Consider the following 19,873-nt stretch of genomic DNA (forward strand, 5'->3'; position numbering starts at 1 on the left):
TTGACGTCACTATTGTACTCATGCGCAGTGGGAAATGATTAAACGAATTCGTCGTGGCAGCCTACCAGCGACGACAGGTAAACTCAAGTGATGATATTACAGATGATTTCACAGTAAATAAATACATATTTGTTGAATTCCTTAAATTGACACTTAAAAATAAGATAGCACATATTTATATATATTTTTTTAATTAAATGTATTTTTCCCCGGTGTTCTGCCAAAATGTCATACCCTTTGTTCTACCAAAATGCCCTACCCGTGCGAAACGTTCTACCGTAGGATAATTTGACAGCTCAATTAGTACGGTGCGCTTTCAGCTGGTTTTATTTTGATGCATGAGGAAGAGCGTACTAAATATCCCTTTAGAAAATATTTGAATTTAGTATAATGTCAAATCATTGTGCTACAAATACATTGTGACTCATGTGTCAACAGATAAACACTGCTTTAAAATTTCCACTAGGAAACGCACAATGTTTAAAAGCTATGACAGGAGAACACTCGTCAAAAGTATTAGGAGGCACTGAAAAGGTCAAATAAGTCTCAATAAAAACAAAAATAGTTTTTAACTAATGTGTGCACGCATTGGTAGGAAGTCTCGATGGGTAGGAAGGAATTTCAGAACTGGTTATGAATTCTGCTTTGCACTTTGTGTACTGAAATTGATATAACCCTTTGATAACTGTCATTGTATGTCATAGCATAATATAACATAGCATAAAATGTAATGATAAGGCTAATGTTATACAAATAAGCATTTTATATATGGTTGGGAATACCAACAACATATTAATTGTAAAATTATGACAATATGCATTTTTGAGTGCGTAGATATCCATCAAAAAGGTAGAAAAGAACTATTTAACAATTTCATCGACAATGTTATGTTTGTTTAAATATTCCAATAGATTTATAGCATTCGGGTAATTGAATTGTTAAGATTATGAGAAAATTAGGTGTTTAAAATAATTCCTGCTTTGTATTTTTATTCAGAAATGGAGAGAAGGTGGGATGAAATATTCAATTTTCTCTCTTGGGGAGGTTATCCAGCAGAAATGACCAAAAGTCAACGACAGACCCTCAGAAAATATGCCTCAAAGTTCTCCATTCATGGTAAGAGTCAAATGTTCATTAAGTATTAAAAATTGAAATACTGCAATATTTACTTATAAAAACTGAGCAAACAGCTCTCGTGCCATTACCGTATTTTCTCGCATATAAGCCTTATTTGTAACAAAAAAAGATGACTGAATCAAGGGTACAGCTTATATGCGCACAGGACTTGCTATACTCTTTTTCACCAGTACATGTCGGCAAAGTAACATTTACTATTTGTTGGTTATTTTCTGTTTTGCAGTAAGAAAACAACCATTACTGGATGAATTAATTCCTTATGATGTTGACCCTAATAATATGCTTTTGATTCATACAGTATCTCAGAAATACCACGTGCGATGATTTTTCTTAAGACTTTCCTTTCAAAGTAACACATTTGTACTCCCTATTAAAACCATGACTATGGAGGTGAAAATTGTGAATCAGGGGGCGGGCTTATACGCGAGAAATGGTAAAAATCAACAATTTTAAGGGTGCCGCTTATACGTGGGGGTGGCTTATATGTGAGTAAATACGGTAATTGTGTGATGTACTATGCTTCTTTTAAAAAGATGGGATACTATACTTTGGTAAAACACCTACACGGCGAGCAGTGAAATCAAAGGAAGAAGCCGTGAGTCTGTTCCAATTCTATCATTCAACATTCAAGAGTAGGCACACTGGCATCATAAAAACAAGAGCTTCCATGTGCAAAAGTTTTTTTTGGAATGGCATTACCACCGACATTGAAAAATGGGTATGCAGAGTACTTAAATAATATATTATGTTTATATGTCTGACTTAATATTCTGTTGTTTTTCAAGGTGTCTGAATGTGAAGAATGCTCACAAATGCGGCCAAAGCTAAAAATCATCAAGATATATTCTGGACAGTGGGTATGCTATCCTCAAAGCTATAGGGTTCACGTGCATTAGTGTTTACTTGCAGTGCATTATTATTATTGACTGAATCATTTTGCAAAAGTAGCAATGCTACTCTCTTGGTTAAATGTCAAATGTTGAAAGATCCAAAACATTTAATTCCATGTATCAAATTTGTATCTTTAATACTTCCTATATTCCTCTTTTCAGATTGAGAAATTAGATTAGATTACATTAGAACTTTATTTCATCCAGTATTTGGGAAATTTCTCGGTTGCAGTAGCAAGACCTAGGTAAGAAATGCCATTTATAAAAAAAAAACAAAAACATTTTGCTGCTAAGAATATGCTCGTGCTAAATCACCTACAATGTGCCTTCAATGCAAATTTTGTAAAGGTTGTGCCAACAAGCAAACATATTTTATGTATTTTTGAATGACGCAATCAATCATGGCTAGCTTGCGGGCTGACTAACTACACGAAAAATAAGCAAATGTCACGCATTGTGAAAATATGACAGAAACAATGTTTCATTTTTGTATTGTTTCGTCAGACTAAAAATCTCATTTTGTTACAGTCATCCAAGACTCGTTTTTCCTTTAGTTTTGTTATTTCATTATAATGAAAAAAAAAGTTAATGAACGAAATATTTTCATTATCGTTAACCAAAACCTGGATTTGAACCAGCGTCCCCCACAGTGAGGCCAACACGCTAACCACTCATCCGCCGGGCCGCAATTTCCAAATCATGGAATAATACTTTTTTGATGGTCAACACCTGAAATATTCAATTTCACAGAGTTAGCTTCCGGAGTTTCTAAGATTTTTTTTTTTTTGCGAAAATGACGTGAATCATTTTATAACACTCTGTACTATTGAAAAATATAAACGAATAAAATGGTTCATGATATCTATTTGAATATATGAATAATAGGTATATGGTTTAGTAATCTGATATATTAAATGGTAATACTGGAATAAAATTGTCTATAGATGCCAAAAATGCATTATAATAATGAGGAATTGCAGTCAGTAAGTAATAATAAAGTTAACGAACTGAACTAGCTGGATGTAAAAACAAAAAAAAGGCTAACTAAACACTGTCTTTTTCATTTTTTGGGGTGTGATTTCCGGTGAATCTGGTGACATCTTGTGGTCATATACCGCACTCCTCCAGGAAGGAAAATGTGAAGAAAAAACAAGTGTCCGTTGTGTTACAATGGCGGCTGAGGAGGAATTCTTCGTAGGTAAAAACTCTTTTTTCTGTGTATTAGCCAACACATGTTGCACATTTGGGGTCGCTTATTTGTAGTATTTCTGCGGCGAGACCACAAACATTTAAGTGGAATCAAAACTTTTTTTGCCACGTATTATATATCATTCGCTGCTTGTTTTCCTCCACACTTTCTTGTTGTTATTTTTTTGCTTGCCCAGAATACTTTTTAAAGATTGCATACGTCAATTTAAAGTTTTAATCCAATTTCTGCTGTATAGGCATTCCCAAGATCCAATATGTTCCAAATGCTGGCCCTGGAGATGTCATGTGCTTCAAACATTATCATGCAGAAGAGGTACACTCAACTGTAGTGTGTCAACTTATCCATGGAAAGTGATAGCAATTGATTTTGACGGCTAATGTACTTTTGTATAGGTTCTTTTAGGGAAGACGATGGAGGACTGGCTGAGATTCTCGGTCTGCTACTGGCACACATTCTGTGGAACAGGTATTGTAACCTAACATTTTTCCTCCAACATAGAAGAACACAAGTAATCTGAAATTGGCCCCAATCAGCTAAAAAGGATTGTGTTTTCATCTCATTTTCTGAACCGCTTTCCCCTCATTGGGGTAACGGGGGTGCTGGAGACTATCCCAGCTGACTTTGCGCCAGAGGCGTGGAACAACCTGAATCGGTGGCCAGCCGATCGCAGGGAACAAGGAGACAAACAACCATTCACGCTCACACTCATACCTAGGGGCAATTTAGAGTGTCCAATCAGCCTACCGTGCATGTTTTTGGAATGTGGGAGGAAATCAGAGTACCCGGAGGAAACCCACGCAGGCTCGGAGAGAACATGCAAACTCCACACAGGTGGACCGACCTGGATTTGAACCCAGAGCTGTGAGGCCGACGTGCTAACTACTCGCGCCACCGGGCCGCAAGATTGGGTTTTCAAAATGTATGTATGCATCTTTGAACTCATTGGCTACCTTAGAAGGCGAAAGACAACGCGCTCGTAACATAACATAAACAAATTAAAATGAACTTGGATTACGATGCAGACACACTCAAAAATAAGTTTAATCTAACCTTACACTAAACTTAATTCTAATTTTGTTGTAAATGTTTATACCTTTCTTCTCCCGGGTTGGCTCTATTTGCCCCGCCTCCACCCTGACTTTCAGATGCAAACTATCGAGGGTTGTTTGCTTTTGTATTCCTTCAAAATACAGACGCTCCCCTACTTACGAACATTCAACTTACGAACAACGGTACATACGAACATGTCTGCAAATTGCGTTTAAGTCCAAAAATGTTCGCAAGTCCAATTTTGTATTTCGCCCCTTTTTCGGAGTAGTACTTCTTTCCGCCGCCAATACCGACGCCTGGCGCTGTGAGAGCTCAGCTCACCCAGCATCTACCTTCTTCTTCGTTGCAATGCGGAAGTGCGTGAATGTATCTCCAGTGTGCAAAGAACCTTTTTCATTTGTATCATTAAATATCTCATGCATCCAATATTGAATATGGTTGGTAAAAAGCTAAAGGCTTCTATTGAGGGAGTTGCAAGGAAGAGGCAAGCCATTTCATTTGAAACGAGTGGCAATAATAACGAAGCTTGATGCGTGTGAGAGTGGTGAGCGTTGCACATTCAGTACCATTTATAAACAAAAAGATCGAGCAGCAGGACCCAAATATTGAACGTTGCACAAAGTTTGCAAATCAATTGAATGATGCCATACAGTGCTACCTAATCATTTATGATGAAAAAAAGAAGAAAACTGTGCAATCGTCATTAGGTCGCTTCTTTTGGCCAGTTTCTAATACATAAATCTCTCTCTACAGTACTGTACATATTCTCTCCATTTTATTAAATGTTTTTTTTTCAGTACAAACCAATGCGTGTTACTTATACAAGCCTTAAACATACAAATGCACTTGTATAAACCTTCAATATACTTATATCGGCCTTAAACATAAATTATAATACAAAATATAGCACTGAATCAACTTACAAACAAATTCAACTTATGAACAATCGCTCGGAACCAATTGCGTTCGTAAGTAGGTGAGTGTCTGTATTCAAAAAATGATGCGCACAAATGTCCTCATAAAAGAACGCACGACCACTTGCCAATTTGCCCGGGAAGTAGTACTCCTCTCGTTTTAGCGACGGGGAAAATAAAAAAACACTGAAAAAATGCAACGCTCCGTCCAGTGCTCGTAGAGACATTACACGAGGGAGTTACAACCAGAAATCTCGAATCTCAAATTTCTCATATATTGGGGCACTTGTATGTCGAGGTATTACTGTATAGTATTTGCTGGTTTTTAACCACTGTGCTATTGCCTTTATGGAATGCAATTCATTTTGTGTTTGTACTACAGGTGCCGATCCTTTTGGGCTTCCTACCTTCAATCGCTCCTGGAATGAAAAGTCTCCCATGAAAGCAGCCAAGAGACGACTGCGTGCTGCTTTTGAGTTTTTTACCAAACTTGGTGTAAAGGAATTGAAGTTATTTTCAAAGTCTGTCGTTTACCAATAGCTTTTTTTTAACGTTTGCTTGTTGTACAGGTGAAATACTACACATTTCATGACAGGTAAGGGATCTGACCTGACAGGGTCTTCTGAGGAAGCAAATAATTACTTGGGTCGGAATCTAGCTTTGTTTTTGAAATATCAAATCCTCTATTTTAGAGACATGGCACCTGAGGGCGCGACCCTGGAGGAATCAAACAAGAATTTGGATGAAATCATCGAATTAGCTCTTAAGTTACAGAACCAAACTGGAGTCAAGGTGTTGTGGGTGACTTGCAACCTCTTTGCCCATCCAAGGTTTGTGGAATACACATTTGTGCCATATTTAGTTCTTTTTGGCCTCCATTTGACACCTTTAAAAGTGCATTTTTATATGTGGCAGATACATGAACGGTGCAGCCACCAACCCAGACTGTCACGTTCTGGCCTATGCTGGTGCTCAGGTGAAGAAGGGGCTAGAGATTGCTAAGAAGCTGGGTGCAGAAAATTTTGGTATGCTATGATTAATTATCAAGATATATACACCATGCTCCATAACCTTTCAATTGTAACCTATTTTAATCTTTTCTATATCTAGGAAGCCAAATGTGTTCACTTTTATCGTCTTTTGTCCGTAATTTACCGTATTTTCTCGCATATAAGCCATATTTGTAACAAAAAAAAAAGATGACTGAACCAAGACTACGATTTATATATGCACAAGACTTGCTTTACTCTTTTTCACCAGTAGATGTCGCGAAAGTAACATTTAGTATTTGTTGGTTATTTTATGTTTTGCAGTGAGAAAACAACCATTACTGGATGAATTAATTCCTTATGATATTGACTCTAATAATGTGCTTTTGATTCATACAGTATCTCAGAAATACAACATGTGATTATTTTTTCTTAAAATTTTCCCTTCAAAGTAGCACATTTGAACTCCCTATTAAAATCATGAATATGGAGGTGAAAATTGTGAATGAGGGGATGGCTTATACGCGAGAAATTGTGAAATTCAACGATTTTAAGGCAATTTTAAGGGTGTGCGAGTAAATACGGAAGGATTTGGACTGCAAAATTCAGTCCTCCAAATAATGTCCTTTCAATTTTTCTTGTATCAAAGAGCTAGTATTAAATCATCAAGTATTCGAAAAGCTCTTTAAAACGGGCACGTTTGTTTTTCTCCTCAGTGTTTTGGGGAGGAAGAGAAGGATTCATCTCTAGCCATAATACGGATGTTGCTGCTGAACTCGGTCATATGGCCAACTTCTTCAAAATGGCTGTTAGTAAGTATAATTATTTCTGCATTTATGGAGAGCGTCTATCAGCCGCACTGCCAAATTTCCGGAAAACAATGAGAAAAAGTACGTACGTACATACCCTTAGACCACATGTGTCAAACCGATTCCACTGAGGGCCGCAGTGGGTTCTGGTCTTTGTTCCAACCGATCCATTGCCGACATTTTAAGCAATCAGGTGTCTTCTAAAATAAGTAGCACCTGACTTTAATTAACTGATTACACTTGCAAAAGGTATCCTCTTGTTGAGTTGGAATGAAAACCTGCACCCACTGCGGCCCTTTGAGGACCGGTTTGACACCTTAGACCAGGGGTCCCCAAACTTTTTCTTGTGAGGGCCACATAACTTTTCCCTTCTCTGATGGGGGGCCGGTGTCAGTTTGTAACAGAAAAAGTGTGACGATCGTAGGGGAGCTTAATTTTTTTTTATTGTTTTCCAGAAAGCCACACATAACCAAATAACCCTTTCCAGGTTCTTTACAGAAAAAAAGTCAGGAAACATATAATAACACTATTAATGAAATAAATAATAACTAAATAACCCTCTCTGAGTTCTTCACAGAAAAAACAGGAAATAAATAACACTATTTATGAAATAAATAATAACTAAATAACTCTCTGGGTTCTTCATAGAAAAAAAAGCCATGGAACATTAACTTTCTGTTGTGCCATGCACAATCTTCTCCCTTTGCTCTGAAGTTTATGCACGACACCACAACCGTCATTACAGAATCCCACGTCAACATTTTGGAGCACAGTGCTTGGTGGTGAATTTGGCAGTGGACTCGTAGCGGGGCGGTGAGACCCCTTTTTTCCAACTCCCGGTTCATGCGTCCCATTATTAGACCGCGAGTTTCGGCCACCATGCTAGGAGCCCCGTCAGTCGTGATGCTAGCTAGCTTTGACCAGTCCAGGTCCAACTTCTCCATGGTTTGGCACACTTTGTCAAAAATATCCTCTCCCGTTGTAGTCCCTTTGAGACTTTGGAGGGCTGCCAGATCCTCGCAAATCTCAAAGTTTGCACTAACTCCACGAATAAAAATGAGCAGTTGCGCTGTCTTGCATGTCCGTGCTTTCATCCAGTGCTAATGAAAAAAAGTCAAATTATTTCGTCTTCTGCTGCAGCTGGGTATATACATTACTCCCGATTTCTTCAACGCGTCTGGTCATTGTATTCACCGACAGACTTACGGCATTAAATGCATCTTTCTTCTCGGGACACACCTCCTCCGCGACAGTATCCATACATTTCTTAACAAACTCTCCGTCAGTGAAAGGCTTACCGCTGCTTGCTATCAATTTAGCAACCCAAAAGCTGGCCCGAACGGATGCCTGGTTCTGCTGAGATAGTAGTCCACTTTTTCGCTTTGAGAGTTTGTCTGCTCGTATTTGGCCTTGCAATCTATCGTACTTGTCTTTGTGACGGGATTCATAGTGTCGGCAAAGATTGTATTCTTTGAATACCGCCACTGTCTTTTGACAAATGAGACAAACAGCCTTTTCTTTGCATTGAACAAAAAAATAATCGTTTGTCCACTCCAGGTTAAATACCCTGCATTCTGAATCAATTTTTCTCTCACCTAACTTTTTCGCCATTATTCCGTTCTCAAACAGGTTGCAGTTTTAATATGCTTGAATAGTCCGCGATGGTCCCAGGGCTCCGCCCTCACCTGCGATCGTCCAGATGTCTCGGAAACACTGCTCGTGCATGCAACGGTGGACGTGCCCGCATGCATCAAAGGGAAACACTCTCCCCGCGCGTGTCACCAAAGAAGCAATGCGAAGCCCCGCTTCACTGGGATGATTTGTGGGCTCAGCAGGGGTGCAATGAACCAAACACAGGATTAAAACGTCCCAGTCTTCAAGGCCAAATAGGAAAAAAAATCCGATAGCGTCTCTGGTATTGTTCAGAGGGCCGGTCCAAATGTGCCGGCGGGCCGCATCCCCCCCCCCAAAAAATAAATAAAAAAAAAAAATTAAAAAAAAAAAAAAAAAAAAAATCCGATTGCGTCTCTGGTATTGTTCAGAGGGCCGGTCCAAATGTGCTGGCGGGCCGTATCCGGCCCGCGGGCCGTAGTTTGGTGACCCCTGCCTTAGACAAAGGGTTCTTTTTCATACAACTGAATAGTGAAAAGTCTCAAAATCTATTGACCGCGGGTGTATACAAGCCGCACATGACTACAAGATGCAGATGTCAATGTTTTAATATGAGGTATTTTTATAGAAATGTTACATAGATAGATTTAATTGGTTGGAAATCTCGAGATTAACCAGGTTAAAATTGGATACACATGGGAATTTAATTGAATGCGTATATGAATATAATGAGTTTTAAAGCTTTCACCACGTAGTGCACAAATAACAACAACAAACAGACAAATAAATAAGAAATAAATAAATAAGTGAGGTCAGCAGAGCGGAGCAGGCTTGTTCCATCTGAAGTCCAGGATGAGTTCCATGGTTTTGGAGACGTTCAACGCCAAGTTGTTGAGAGCGCACCACTCGCTGAGTCCTTGGAAACAACAACAAACAAGCACATAGATAATCAGTATATAATAAGGATGAGTAAATAATCACTAAATAGTAATAGATAAATAAGTGGTCAACATAATAAATAAGTAGTATAAGTAGTAGTAATAAGTCTTGAATAGGTCATAGGTGCAGAAGTCGAGTATGGTGACAGATCTTGGGAAGAAACTGTCGTTGAGTCTGTTTGTCTTGGCTGTTATGGCTCTGTAGCGCCTTCCACAGGGCAGCAGGTTGAAGTGGTGGAAGCCGGGATGCGTATTGTCTTTTTGAATGCACTCTGCCCTTCTAAGGCCACGGGATTCGTAGATGCTGGACAGGATAGGTAAGATCAGGCAGTTGATGATTTGTTGACGATCTCAACAGTGTTGTTATAATGGCAAAGAAAAAGCCAAAGATATCACCTTGCACAGGGTAGACTGAGACACATCGTTATTAAAGTCACAGTGTCCAAATAGATAGTTAAAAGTAGTCGTTTGTACTTTGAAAATTACATTCCCACTCAACATAATAGTATAAGGAAATGCTGTCCACTACTTTCTCCCTTGATACACTGCACAACAAAAATACACAATCTATGCTCAAAGATGAGTCTGTCAACTTTTGTTTGTTGTAAAGGTGATTACTTTGTTCTCAATGAAGTAGTGTAAGAATGTGTGCCTCCATCGCATTTACAGAGTACAAAGAGAAGATTGGATTAAAGTGCCAGTTTCTCATTGAGCCAAAGCCAAAAGAGCCCTGTAAACACCAGTATGACTATGGTAAGCTGTTCAACTTCAATGTACATTCACAACTTGACTTAGGCTATATTCGAAGCAATGCCTGGGAGCATCTGAATTTGAGAACATACTTTTTACTCGGATAAAGTGTACCGTAATTACTCGAATATAACACGCAGGTTTTTGCTATATAATTAATTCCAATAGTTGGGGGTGCGTGTTATAATCAAGAACTAAAATAAATTACAAATTTTCGATCGAAAAAAGCATTGTCAAACTCACTTTGACGCACGGATTTTACGTCATCTCGTACAGCTGACGCACGGATTTTACGTCATCTCCTAAAGCCGACGCATGGATTTTACGTCATCTCGTAAACCCGATCGAAAATCGGAAAGCCGAGACCACTACTGCCCCCCTCTAGCCTCGTACTCGTCTCAGTTCACCCTCTCTCAGTTCAGTGTTATAATCAATAACTAAAATAAATTACAAATTTTCGATCGAAAAAAGCATTGTCAAACTCACTTTGACGCACGGATTTTACGTCATCTCGTAAAGACGGCGCACGGATTTTACGTCATCTCGTAATTTCGATCGAAAATCGGAAAGCCGAGACCACCACTCCCCCCCTCTAGCCTCCTACTCGTCTCAGTTCACCCTCTCTCAGTTCAGTGTTATAATCAATAACTAAAATAAATTACAAATTTTCGATCGAAAAAAGCATTGTCAAACTCACTTTGACGCACGGATTTTACGTCATCTCGTAAAGACGGCGCACGGATTTTACGTCCTCTCGTAATTTCGATCGAAAATCGGAAAGCCGAGACCACCACTCCCCCCCTCTAGCCTCCTACTCGTCTCAGTTCACCCTCTCTCAGTTCAGTGTTATAATCAATAACTAAAATAAATTACAAATTTTCGATCGAAAAAAGCATTGTCAAACTCACTTTGACGCACGGATTTTACGTCATCTCGTAAAGACGGCGCACGGATTTTACGTCATCTCGTAATTTTGATCGAAAATCGGAAAGCCGAGACCACCACGCCCCCCCTCTAGCCTCCTACTCGTCTCAGTTCACCCTCTCTCAGTTCAGTGTTATAATCAATAACTAAAATAAATTACAAATTTTCGATCGAAAAAAGCATTGTCAAACTCACTTTGACGCACGGATTTTACGTCATCTCATAAAGACGGCGCACGGATTTTACGTCATCTCGTAATTTCGATCGAAAATCGGAAAGCCGAGACCACCACTCCCCCCCCCCTAGCCTCCTACTCGTCTCAGTTCACCCTCTCAGTTCAGTGTTATAATCAATAACTAAAATAAATTACAAATTTTCGATCGAAAAAAGCATTGTCAAACTCACTTTGACGCACGGATTTTACGTCATCTCGTAAAGACGGCGCACGGATTTTACGTCATCTCGTAATTTCGATCGAAAATCGGAAAGCCGAGACCACCACTCCCCCCCTCTAGCCTCCTACTCGTCTCAGTTCACCCTCTCTCAGTTCAGTGTTATAATCAATAACTAAAATAAATTACAAATTTTCGATCGAAAAAAACATTGTCAAACTCACTTTGACGCATGGATTTTACGTCATCTCGTAAAGCCAATCGGATGATGTGTTGTGGGAGGAAGAGGAAGTGGATGAAGGAAGCGTGTACGTTGATAGGATTCTCAACGAAGAGATGTATGAGAGGACAGACAAAGAGAGAGAGGAACTCTTCATTTGAAGGATTCTAATGAATAAATTTGTTTGAACAAAACAATCGTGAAACGAAGAAAAAAAGGTAAGATTTCTGATTTTCGTCAGCGGGAAATTTTCGGTGCGCACTGTATTCGAGTACTGCGTTTTTCCAGATTTTTTTGGCCCAAAATGACCTGCGTGTTATTTTCGAGTGCGCGTTATATTCGAGTGATTACGGTAATTACACATTCACTAAGTTGATGGCAGTGATCACTGTCAGTGTTAATTTTAACAAGGATATATAATGTTATACAAGTGCGTACGTTTGCATCAGAAATTAAATGAGAAGCACTGTTTTAAGTTGTTGTCTAAATCTAGTCCCATTCTCTGAATGTCAGAGTTGAAAGCTTGGCCATGGTTTTGGCATTGGTCTCATTGTTTGCTTCCGCAGATGCCATGAGTGTCATTGGGTTCCTGAAGCATTATAGTCTGGAAAGCCACTTCAAGTTGAACATTGAGCCTAACCATACTACTTTGGCTGGACACGCGTATGAACACGACATCATCATGGCCTCTGTGTGAGAAACGTTAGCAGCATCATCCTTCATATGATAACACTTGAGCCGTGTAAGAAACTAAATTCTTCTCCTCTTTGACAGCTTTGGGATGCTCGGTTCAGTTGATGCAAACACTGGTTCTCCTGACCTTGGCTGGGACACGGATCAGTTCCCTATGGATATTAGGCATACAACTTTGGTCATGAAGGTAGGCTTAGAGCAGGGGTGCTCAATACGTCAATGTACTCTTGGTAGATCGATCACATGACAGTAAGATTTCATCCACGGGTTGAATAAATGTATATGTACAAAAATGTGGGATTTGAGCTGGGAAACAGTTTACAGTAATCCCCCGAATATTGAGGTTAACGTAGACCAGACATGGCCGCATTTGGTCGCCGGACGTTTGTTCGCCCGGACCCAAACGTCCGGCGACCAAACGTCCGAGTACCAAACAACACGGTGTACGCATCAATAAAAGCCAACAATGGCCATGAGCAGTTTCACTGAGCCGACGTGTGAGTGTATAAGAGTTTGTATGTACATGCGTTGTCCCTTTAAGAAGCTACGTCAGTCAGGGTCTTAACAAGTTCTCCAACCAAAAACAATAAAAGTCCGGGAAATTTGGAGCTTTTCTTTAGCATAATTATTAATAGGGCATTAAGTATGACAAAATAATAATTCGCAGTTTGTATTTAGGGAATTTGAGCAACAATTTTAAATGGTAATTATCAATAACCTTCCGGGCGACCAAACGTCCGAGTACCGGCCGCAATGATCTAAAAATCGCGAAGTACGGTCACCCCTATTATAACTTTTTTTTCCTTCAGTGCTGAGTCCTAGTAGCAAGAGTGGCTACCGCTTATGAGTTTCAGCTTGGATTTTCACATTTTTTATAAACTTTGAAAAAAACCTTTAAAAAAAAAATAATAACAGAAAAATTGCAAAGTAGTGAATTTGTGAAGACGCGATAATCAAGGGATTACTGTACTCATGAGTCCAAGCACAATTACTCCCTGCCGACACTACGTTGGCTCATGTTGCCATCAGGTACCTCTATTGAATTGAATTGATTTGAATGCTTTTATTGTCATTATACAAGAATAATGAAATTTGATGCTTTCACCACATTGTGCACAAATAACAACCACAAACAGAAAAATAAATAATCAGTAAATAAGAAATAAATAAATAAGTAGTCCAAGTGAGATCAGCAGAGCGGAGCGGTCTTGTTCCGTCCGAAGTCCATTATAAGTTCCATGGTCTTGGAGACGTTCAGCACCAAGTTGTTGAGAGCGCACCACTCGCTGAGTCTATGGACGCAAAAACAAACAAAAAAACACATAGATATCAATATATAGTCATGATAAATAAATAATCAATACATAGTAATAGATAAATAAGTGGTCAACATAATGAATAAGTAGTGTAAGTATTAGTACGTCTTAATTAGGTCCTAGGTACAGAACTCGATTTGAGTATGGTGACAGCTCTTCGGAAGAAACTGTTCTTGAGTCTGTTGGTCACTACAGTCATACCTTGAGATACGAGCTTAATGCTTTCCGGGAGCTCGTATGTCAATTTACTCGTATCTCAAATCAACGTTTCCCATAGAAATTAATTAATTAGCTAATTCGTCCCCACCCTCTGAAAAAAACAGGTTTACAATGGATTTTTTTTTATTGGTTGTAATTCACCAACTAACAGTAACAAATTACTAGTGGTCATGATGTTTAATAAATAAATGAGACCTTTAATATAACGCGGAGTTCGCGGATGGGACAGACCGAGATAGAGAGAGAGACTTGACGGATGCGCTCGTAACGTAACATAAACTTTAAATTTAACTTAAATGAACTTCGATTCCTCTACACACACACTTAAAAATGTTTTAATCTTACGTTACACTAAATTTAAACATTCTGGTGCAATTACCAAGGCAAAGAGGTTAATGTATTCCACCGCGGCTTTCGAGGCGAACTTCCCGCTTCTCCATACGTATTGACGAGCCAGCTAAGTCACGCGTACACTACTCATGTTTTCGGATTATTTCGTGCTTAACATCGATTGTCATCATACGCCTTTTCTTTGCACTACCCTTCATTGCACCGGCCTGCTTGGTACCCATTGTTTCCCTTAATCCTGCACTGACTAACGCAAAAAAACACGGAAAAAATGCAACGCTCTGCCCAGCGCTCGTAGAGATCTTAGCACAAGGGAGATAAGGCAAGATAGACAGTGTGCTGAAATCATGAGCAGCCTCTTGCGGCCTGGCCACCTGGATTTCTCGAATGCTCGTATGCTTGTACCTCAAGGGAAATATTTGCTCGGAATTCTACTTGTATCTCAAATTCCTTGTATGACGAGGCATTTGTATGTGAAGGTATTACTCGTGACCGGACGATTCGCCAAAAGATGTTTGGCCGACGGACGTTTGGCCGACGGACAGTTCGCCGAACGGACGTTTCGCCGAAACGGGATTCCCGTGGTCGCCCCGCCCCCGGATCGTGTGTGTACATGTTTTTCAGCCTTGGACACGCAATGTAATTTATCAAAGCTGGGGATTCATGTCTGACACTGAGAAAAAACAACACTAGAAGACTTATGTGAACTTCTAAGTGCCTTGGACAGACTAGAGGGCTTAGAGAACAATACCTGAAAATGCCATGGAACACACTTACTTCTAGTTTAATTTTAAATAATTTCCCATTATTTTAGGAAATATATATTAAAAATGATTTGCTGAGATTCAAAGATTAATCTCAACGTTTTTTATGCTAGTGTACATTTTCTGGAGTAGGATTTCTGGATTTACAATTTCATTACAGTAGTACTTACTGTTACTACTACTTTATTTTCTCTATTTCTTCTGTCACGTACTGTTCTGTGTGATCTCCAAATGGCTACTACTTTAAACGCAAGGATAAAATAAAAAATATAAAAAATTGGCAGCACATTGTAGTACCTACTTGTATTTAGAAATATGTCCAGCGGGGGGCAGTACATGACCTTGTTATTCCTAAATGAATGTTATCTGTAACGGGCCGTATATGGCCCGCGGGCCAAGGTTGAAAAACATTTACACACACGATCCGGGGGCGGGGCGAGCACGCAAATCCCGTTTCGGCGAAACGTCCGTTCGGCGAACTGTCCGTCGGCCATACGTCCGTCGGCCAAACGTCTTTCGGCGAATCGTCCGAGTACTGGTATTACTGTATTATTGACTTGTTTAAGCAAATGTATTCCTTAGTGTCATCTCCTTTGCAGACCATTGTCGAACAAGGTGGCTTACAGCCCGGAGGCCTAAACTTTGACGCAAAAGTGCGTAGAGAGTCTGTTGACCCGGAGGACTTATTCATCGCTCACATTGGTGCCATGGATGCGTTTGCACGAGGACTGAGAAATGCGATTTCTATGTGTCAAGATGGAATTTTGGCAAACATGCTAAAGGTATAGAGGTCTTGCTTTGGTGAATTCCCGCTCATGTTTTTTTCCGCCTTTTTTCTGAATGGCACTGCGTTGTTTGGACAGGAGCGCTATTCAAGCTTCAGTCATGGAATTGGACTGAAAGTGGAAGAAGGTTCTGCTACTTTGGAGGACATGGAGGTAAAAGTCAAGAGATTTTTCCAAACCTCTTTTCAATCAGAACATTTTCACAAAGTTTCTGATTTTTTTGGGTCATGTTTTATTTCAGGCTTTTATCAAGGAGAATGGTGAGGCGAAACTAACATCAGGCAAGCAAGAAAAATATGAATCCATCTTTAATTACTATGTGAAATGAAGATTTTTTTTCATTCTTTTACTTATCCTCACGAGGGTTACCTGCCCTTGAAAAGAGAAAAATGTAATTGTGTTAAAACTCGGTGCTTAAACCTCAGAAGGAACACTCAACTAATTGTACTGTTTCATTGTCCCATTTGTGATAGTAAGACACTCTTGGGTGTGATGCAGAACAATAAAAGCATATTCAATTGTCTTTTATTGTTGTTTATTAAATAGCTCTGCTAAAGCTATGAAAACAGTTACACAAAACATGGTAATAAAAACTTCAATTTAATTATAACTCACTGCAATATCCACTGCAGCACACGCTATTAATGTGTAAAGTATGAAGATGTAACCAAAATGAGCCATGAGTCATTGTTTCTTTAAATATTCAATATACAGCAGTGATTGGACGATTGATTAATATACAGAAATGAATGTATCTTTTAATGCTCTTCATTATCTTTGCAGAGAATCCTTATGTTGTATATTGGTGGCTTATGGGAAGTATTAGAGCACTTGATTTCCATTCTTTTTCTGATGTTGCCAGACAGGCTGTGTGGGTTTTGTCCGGCTACTCCGGTTTCCTCCCACATTCCAAAGACATTCATGGTAGGCTGATTGGACACTCTAAATTTCCCTTAGGTATGCGTGTGAGTGTGAATGATTGTTTGTCTCCTTGTGCCCCGTGATTGGGTGGCCAGCAATTCAGGGTGTTCCCCACCTTGTGCCCAAAGTCAGCTGAGATAGGCTCTAGCACCCCCCGTGACCCTGGTGAGGATAAAGTGGTTCAGAAAATAAGATTAAATATTTTCTGAACTGCTTATCCTCATAGGAGAACATGAACAATTACAAAGATATGGGCACATGGCAATCATGCTAATAGCAATTTTGACACTAAACACTTGGCAATGAGCCAATGACAATCATATTTGCAAAAAAAGAATTAAACATGAAATCATTAATTGTTTTTCTTATCTTTTATGTTTTTTTTACATACCATTGTGTATTATACCATCCTCTTAATGATCACAAGTATTATCATGAGTAACCTGCAAAATATATTTTTCACAATGTTCAAGGGGTTTTCTAAATATAGAATATCACATACATGTATAGCTCTGAAATCCAGCAGTGTAACAAAAGTAATTGCAACTGGGTTTGCTAGTACAGAAAACAGCATTTTCTGGATTTTCGTTCAGGTTTTTATCCATTCTTTCAGTCCAATCTTCGAACATTTTTCAGTCGAGTCCAGATGTAAACGTGCACCTTTACTGACATCACATCATACTACTGTGCGAGCAGTCAACTGGCCAATCGACGAGCGCAGGGCGTGCCAACATCCCCCCTGTGAACCAATCAGCACATAGCGTGAGCTCTGCTCACTGGTGCCAGACATCTGATTGGAGGAGCGAAGACCGGGTTGCGAAACGATCCAATCCGGAGATTCAGCGCTTCTCTCATTCCCATCTGATATTCCACATGTTTCGATTGACCAAACTAACGAATTAACTAAAGACACAAACGTTTTTTTTTAATTAATCGGAGATATGTGGACTTTTTTAGGACTCGCCAGCTTCACCTACTTGTACAAAAAGTCCGGGGATTTTTGGACATTGGCTCAGAAAGAAGTTGTGATCGCTGTCGTTTTGTTTCTCTCAACGGGACTGCTGCTGTCTTATTGCCGGTATTTTCATGGTCACAAACTCGGCAGAATCTCGAAGCTTTTGAGCACACCTCTGAGTCTCTTGGCTCTTTTGCCTGTCATCAACCATCTTGTCCCTCAAAGTTTACTAGTTAGCACACGTCAAAAGGTAAGATTTTCACAATGGAGCAATGCATACGAGTACTAAAGGTTGTCACACACAGACGTGTACTCTTTAACTCATTAATGAGCAACTGACTATTCTTGGTTATTGAAAAAAATCTAAATATGAATAATTGTTAATATTTTCAGAACATAAATGATAAATAAATATTAATTATTTATCTGTTTGTTTGTTGTTATTTGTGCACTTCCATACTTGTTTATGTTGTTGACTACTTATGTTGAAAATTTTATTATTATTATTTATTTATTCATTCATTCACTATTTTTTAGTTTCTATTATTTATTAGTTACTATTATTATTTATAGATTTTTTATTAGTTACACTTATTATTATTATTTTTTAATTAATTACTATTATTATTTATTGATTATTTATTAGTTACTATTATCATTTGTTGATTATTTATTAGTTACTATTATTATTTATTGATTATTTATTTGGCGGCCTGGCGTATAACTTTTTTTCTATAGTATCAGTTCACTGTGTAATTCATTGATTGGTAGGTGTCCAGCCAATCATTCGATGCGATGCAATCACGTTACACAGCCAATCACGGCATTGACCGAGGCTAAAGCTAACTCAGCTAACCTCAATGTGATACATCGACTCCCCCAACCAGCGTTTAAAAATGCATCTTTTAAGTTGAAATGGATGTCGGGGTACGTGAAAATAGAACAGGTGTTGAAACTGGGGTATATCATTTGTTTTTTGAGTGTGAAGGGTCTGTTCTGCAAAACATGTAGCGAAGGTAAAGTTGTGAGTGAGTTTTCCTTCAGAAAAATATGGAATAGTATTGAAACCAGACTAGCTCAAAGACAGACGTGCAAAATAAGGTAAGTCAGATTTGTGCAAATTCTAGTGTCATTTATTAAGATGCTTTATGTATGGATATTAATAATGAAATGTTATGGATAGATCATTAATGGATAGTAAAAATGCACCTGGTGATGGCAGGTGCCACTCATTCTGGTGTGTGGCCATAACGAGGACTTCTGATGTTGTAGGCCCAGATATATGAAAAATTAGAAGAAACATTCGCTCTACACCCACCCGCGACCCTAACGACGATAATGCGGTTCAGAAAATGAATGAATGAATGAATATACAGTGAGTGGTACCTCGAGGTACGAGCTTAATTCGTTCCGGGACTGAGCTCGTATGTCGATATTCTCGTAACTCGAACGAACGTTTCCCATTGAAATAAAATCAGACTTAGGCTTGTCATCATCATTGACTAGACAAAAGCCTAATTGTCATCATACCCAGCTGCGTATGAAATGAACTAAAAGCAAATTGATTCGTCTAAACCCTCTGAAAAAACACCAAAAACAGGATATTGGATTGGAAAAAAATGTTTTATTTCTTCTAATTCGCCATCTATTAACAAAGTAACTAATAACTAGATGCACACAAATGTCCTCACAATAGCAGAACGCACGACCACATGCCAACTTGCCCGGGAAGTAGTACTCCTCTCGTATTAGCAAACAAGCTCCGCCATTCGCACTGACAACGGTAAAAAAAACAATGAAAAAATGCAACGCTCCGCCCAGTGCTCGTAGAGACATTACACAAGGGAGTTGCGGGGAGAGAGACAGTGCCCATGATCTTCTTATGAGCAGCCTCTCGCGTCCGCTGTATGCTTGTCTCGTATCTCAAGATAAATATTTGCCCGAAATTTTACTCGTATCTCAAATTGCTCGTATGTCGGGGCACTTGTATGTCAAGGTGTTACTTTATATCAGTCAGAAGCAGAAAAAATGAATTAGA

General features: G+C 39.1%; 3 protein-coding genes across 6 annotated transcripts in view; 2 read left to right on the forward strand and 1 right to left on the reverse strand.

Moving 5' to 3' along the window:
* Positions 1–16,482, forward strand: LOC144073422 (xylose isomerase-like). 2 transcript variants are annotated; one of them, XM_077599219.1, is made up of 18 exons: positions 45–77; positions 997–1,116; positions 1,671–1,855; positions 1,923–1,994; positions 3,156–3,225; positions 3,473–3,549; positions 3,630–3,702; positions 5,584–5,696; positions 5,771–5,796; positions 5,894–6,031; positions 6,117–6,226; positions 6,907–7,002; positions 10,218–10,301; positions 12,401–12,527; positions 12,609–12,714; positions 15,774–15,956; positions 16,038–16,112; positions 16,201–16,482. In XM_077599219.1, the coding sequence occupies exons 2-18, from the start codon at positions 999–1,001 to the stop codon at positions 16,285–16,287; spliced, it is 1,740 nt and encodes a 579-aa protein (XP_077455345.1). In that variant the 5' UTR covers positions 45–77; positions 997–998; the 3' UTR covers positions 16,288–16,482. The 2 variants fall into 2 exon arrangements, with proteins under 2 accessions (XP_077455346.1, XP_077455345.1); XM_077599220.1 differs by lacking the exon at positions 1,671–1,855 and having other exon boundaries at positions 1–77.
* The window catches only part of LOC144073424 (uncharacterized), a 17,702-nt gene continuing 11,404 nt past the window's right edge, over positions 13,576–19,873 (reverse strand). For all 3 annotated transcript variants that reach the window (XR_013300077.1, XM_077599223.1, XM_077599222.1), the window contains exon 3: positions 13,576–13,819. The gene's annotated coding sequence lies outside the window, so the exon portion shown is untranslated. The remainder of the gene's footprint in view (positions 13,820–19,873) is intronic.
* sqlea (squalene epoxidase a) overlaps positions 17,531–19,873 on the forward strand; it is a 17,552-nt gene continuing 15,209 nt past the window's right edge. The window contains exon 1 of the mRNA XM_077599221.1: positions 17,531–18,085. Within this exon, the coding sequence (XP_077455347.1) occupies positions 17,822–18,085 (264 nt within the window). The 5' untranslated portion in view covers positions 17,531–17,821. The remainder of the gene's footprint in view (positions 18,086–19,873) is intronic.

The sequence above is a fragment of the Stigmatopora argus genome, chromosome 4, assembly GCF_051989625.1.
Source record: "Stigmatopora argus isolate UIUO_Sarg chromosome 4, RoL_Sarg_1.0, whole genome shotgun sequence".
NCBI lineage: Eukaryota > Metazoa > Chordata > Actinopteri > Syngnathiformes > Syngnathidae > Stigmatopora > Stigmatopora argus.

Excerpts from the sequence above, each read along its gene's own strand:
- LOC144073422 (XM_077599219.1), top strand. The coding sequence starts at position 999 with ATGGAGAGAAGGTGGGATGAAATATTCAATTTTCTCTCTTGGGGAGGT. Across the intron at positions 1,856-1,922 it reads CCACCGACATTGAAAAATGG|GTGTCTGAATGTGAAGAATG; the intron begins GTATGCAGAGTA and ends TTGTTTTTCAAG. Across the intron at positions 6,227-6,906 it reads GCTGGGTGCAGAAAATTTTG|TGTTTTGGGGAGGAAGAGAA; the intron begins GTATGCTATGAT and ends TTTTCTCCTCAG.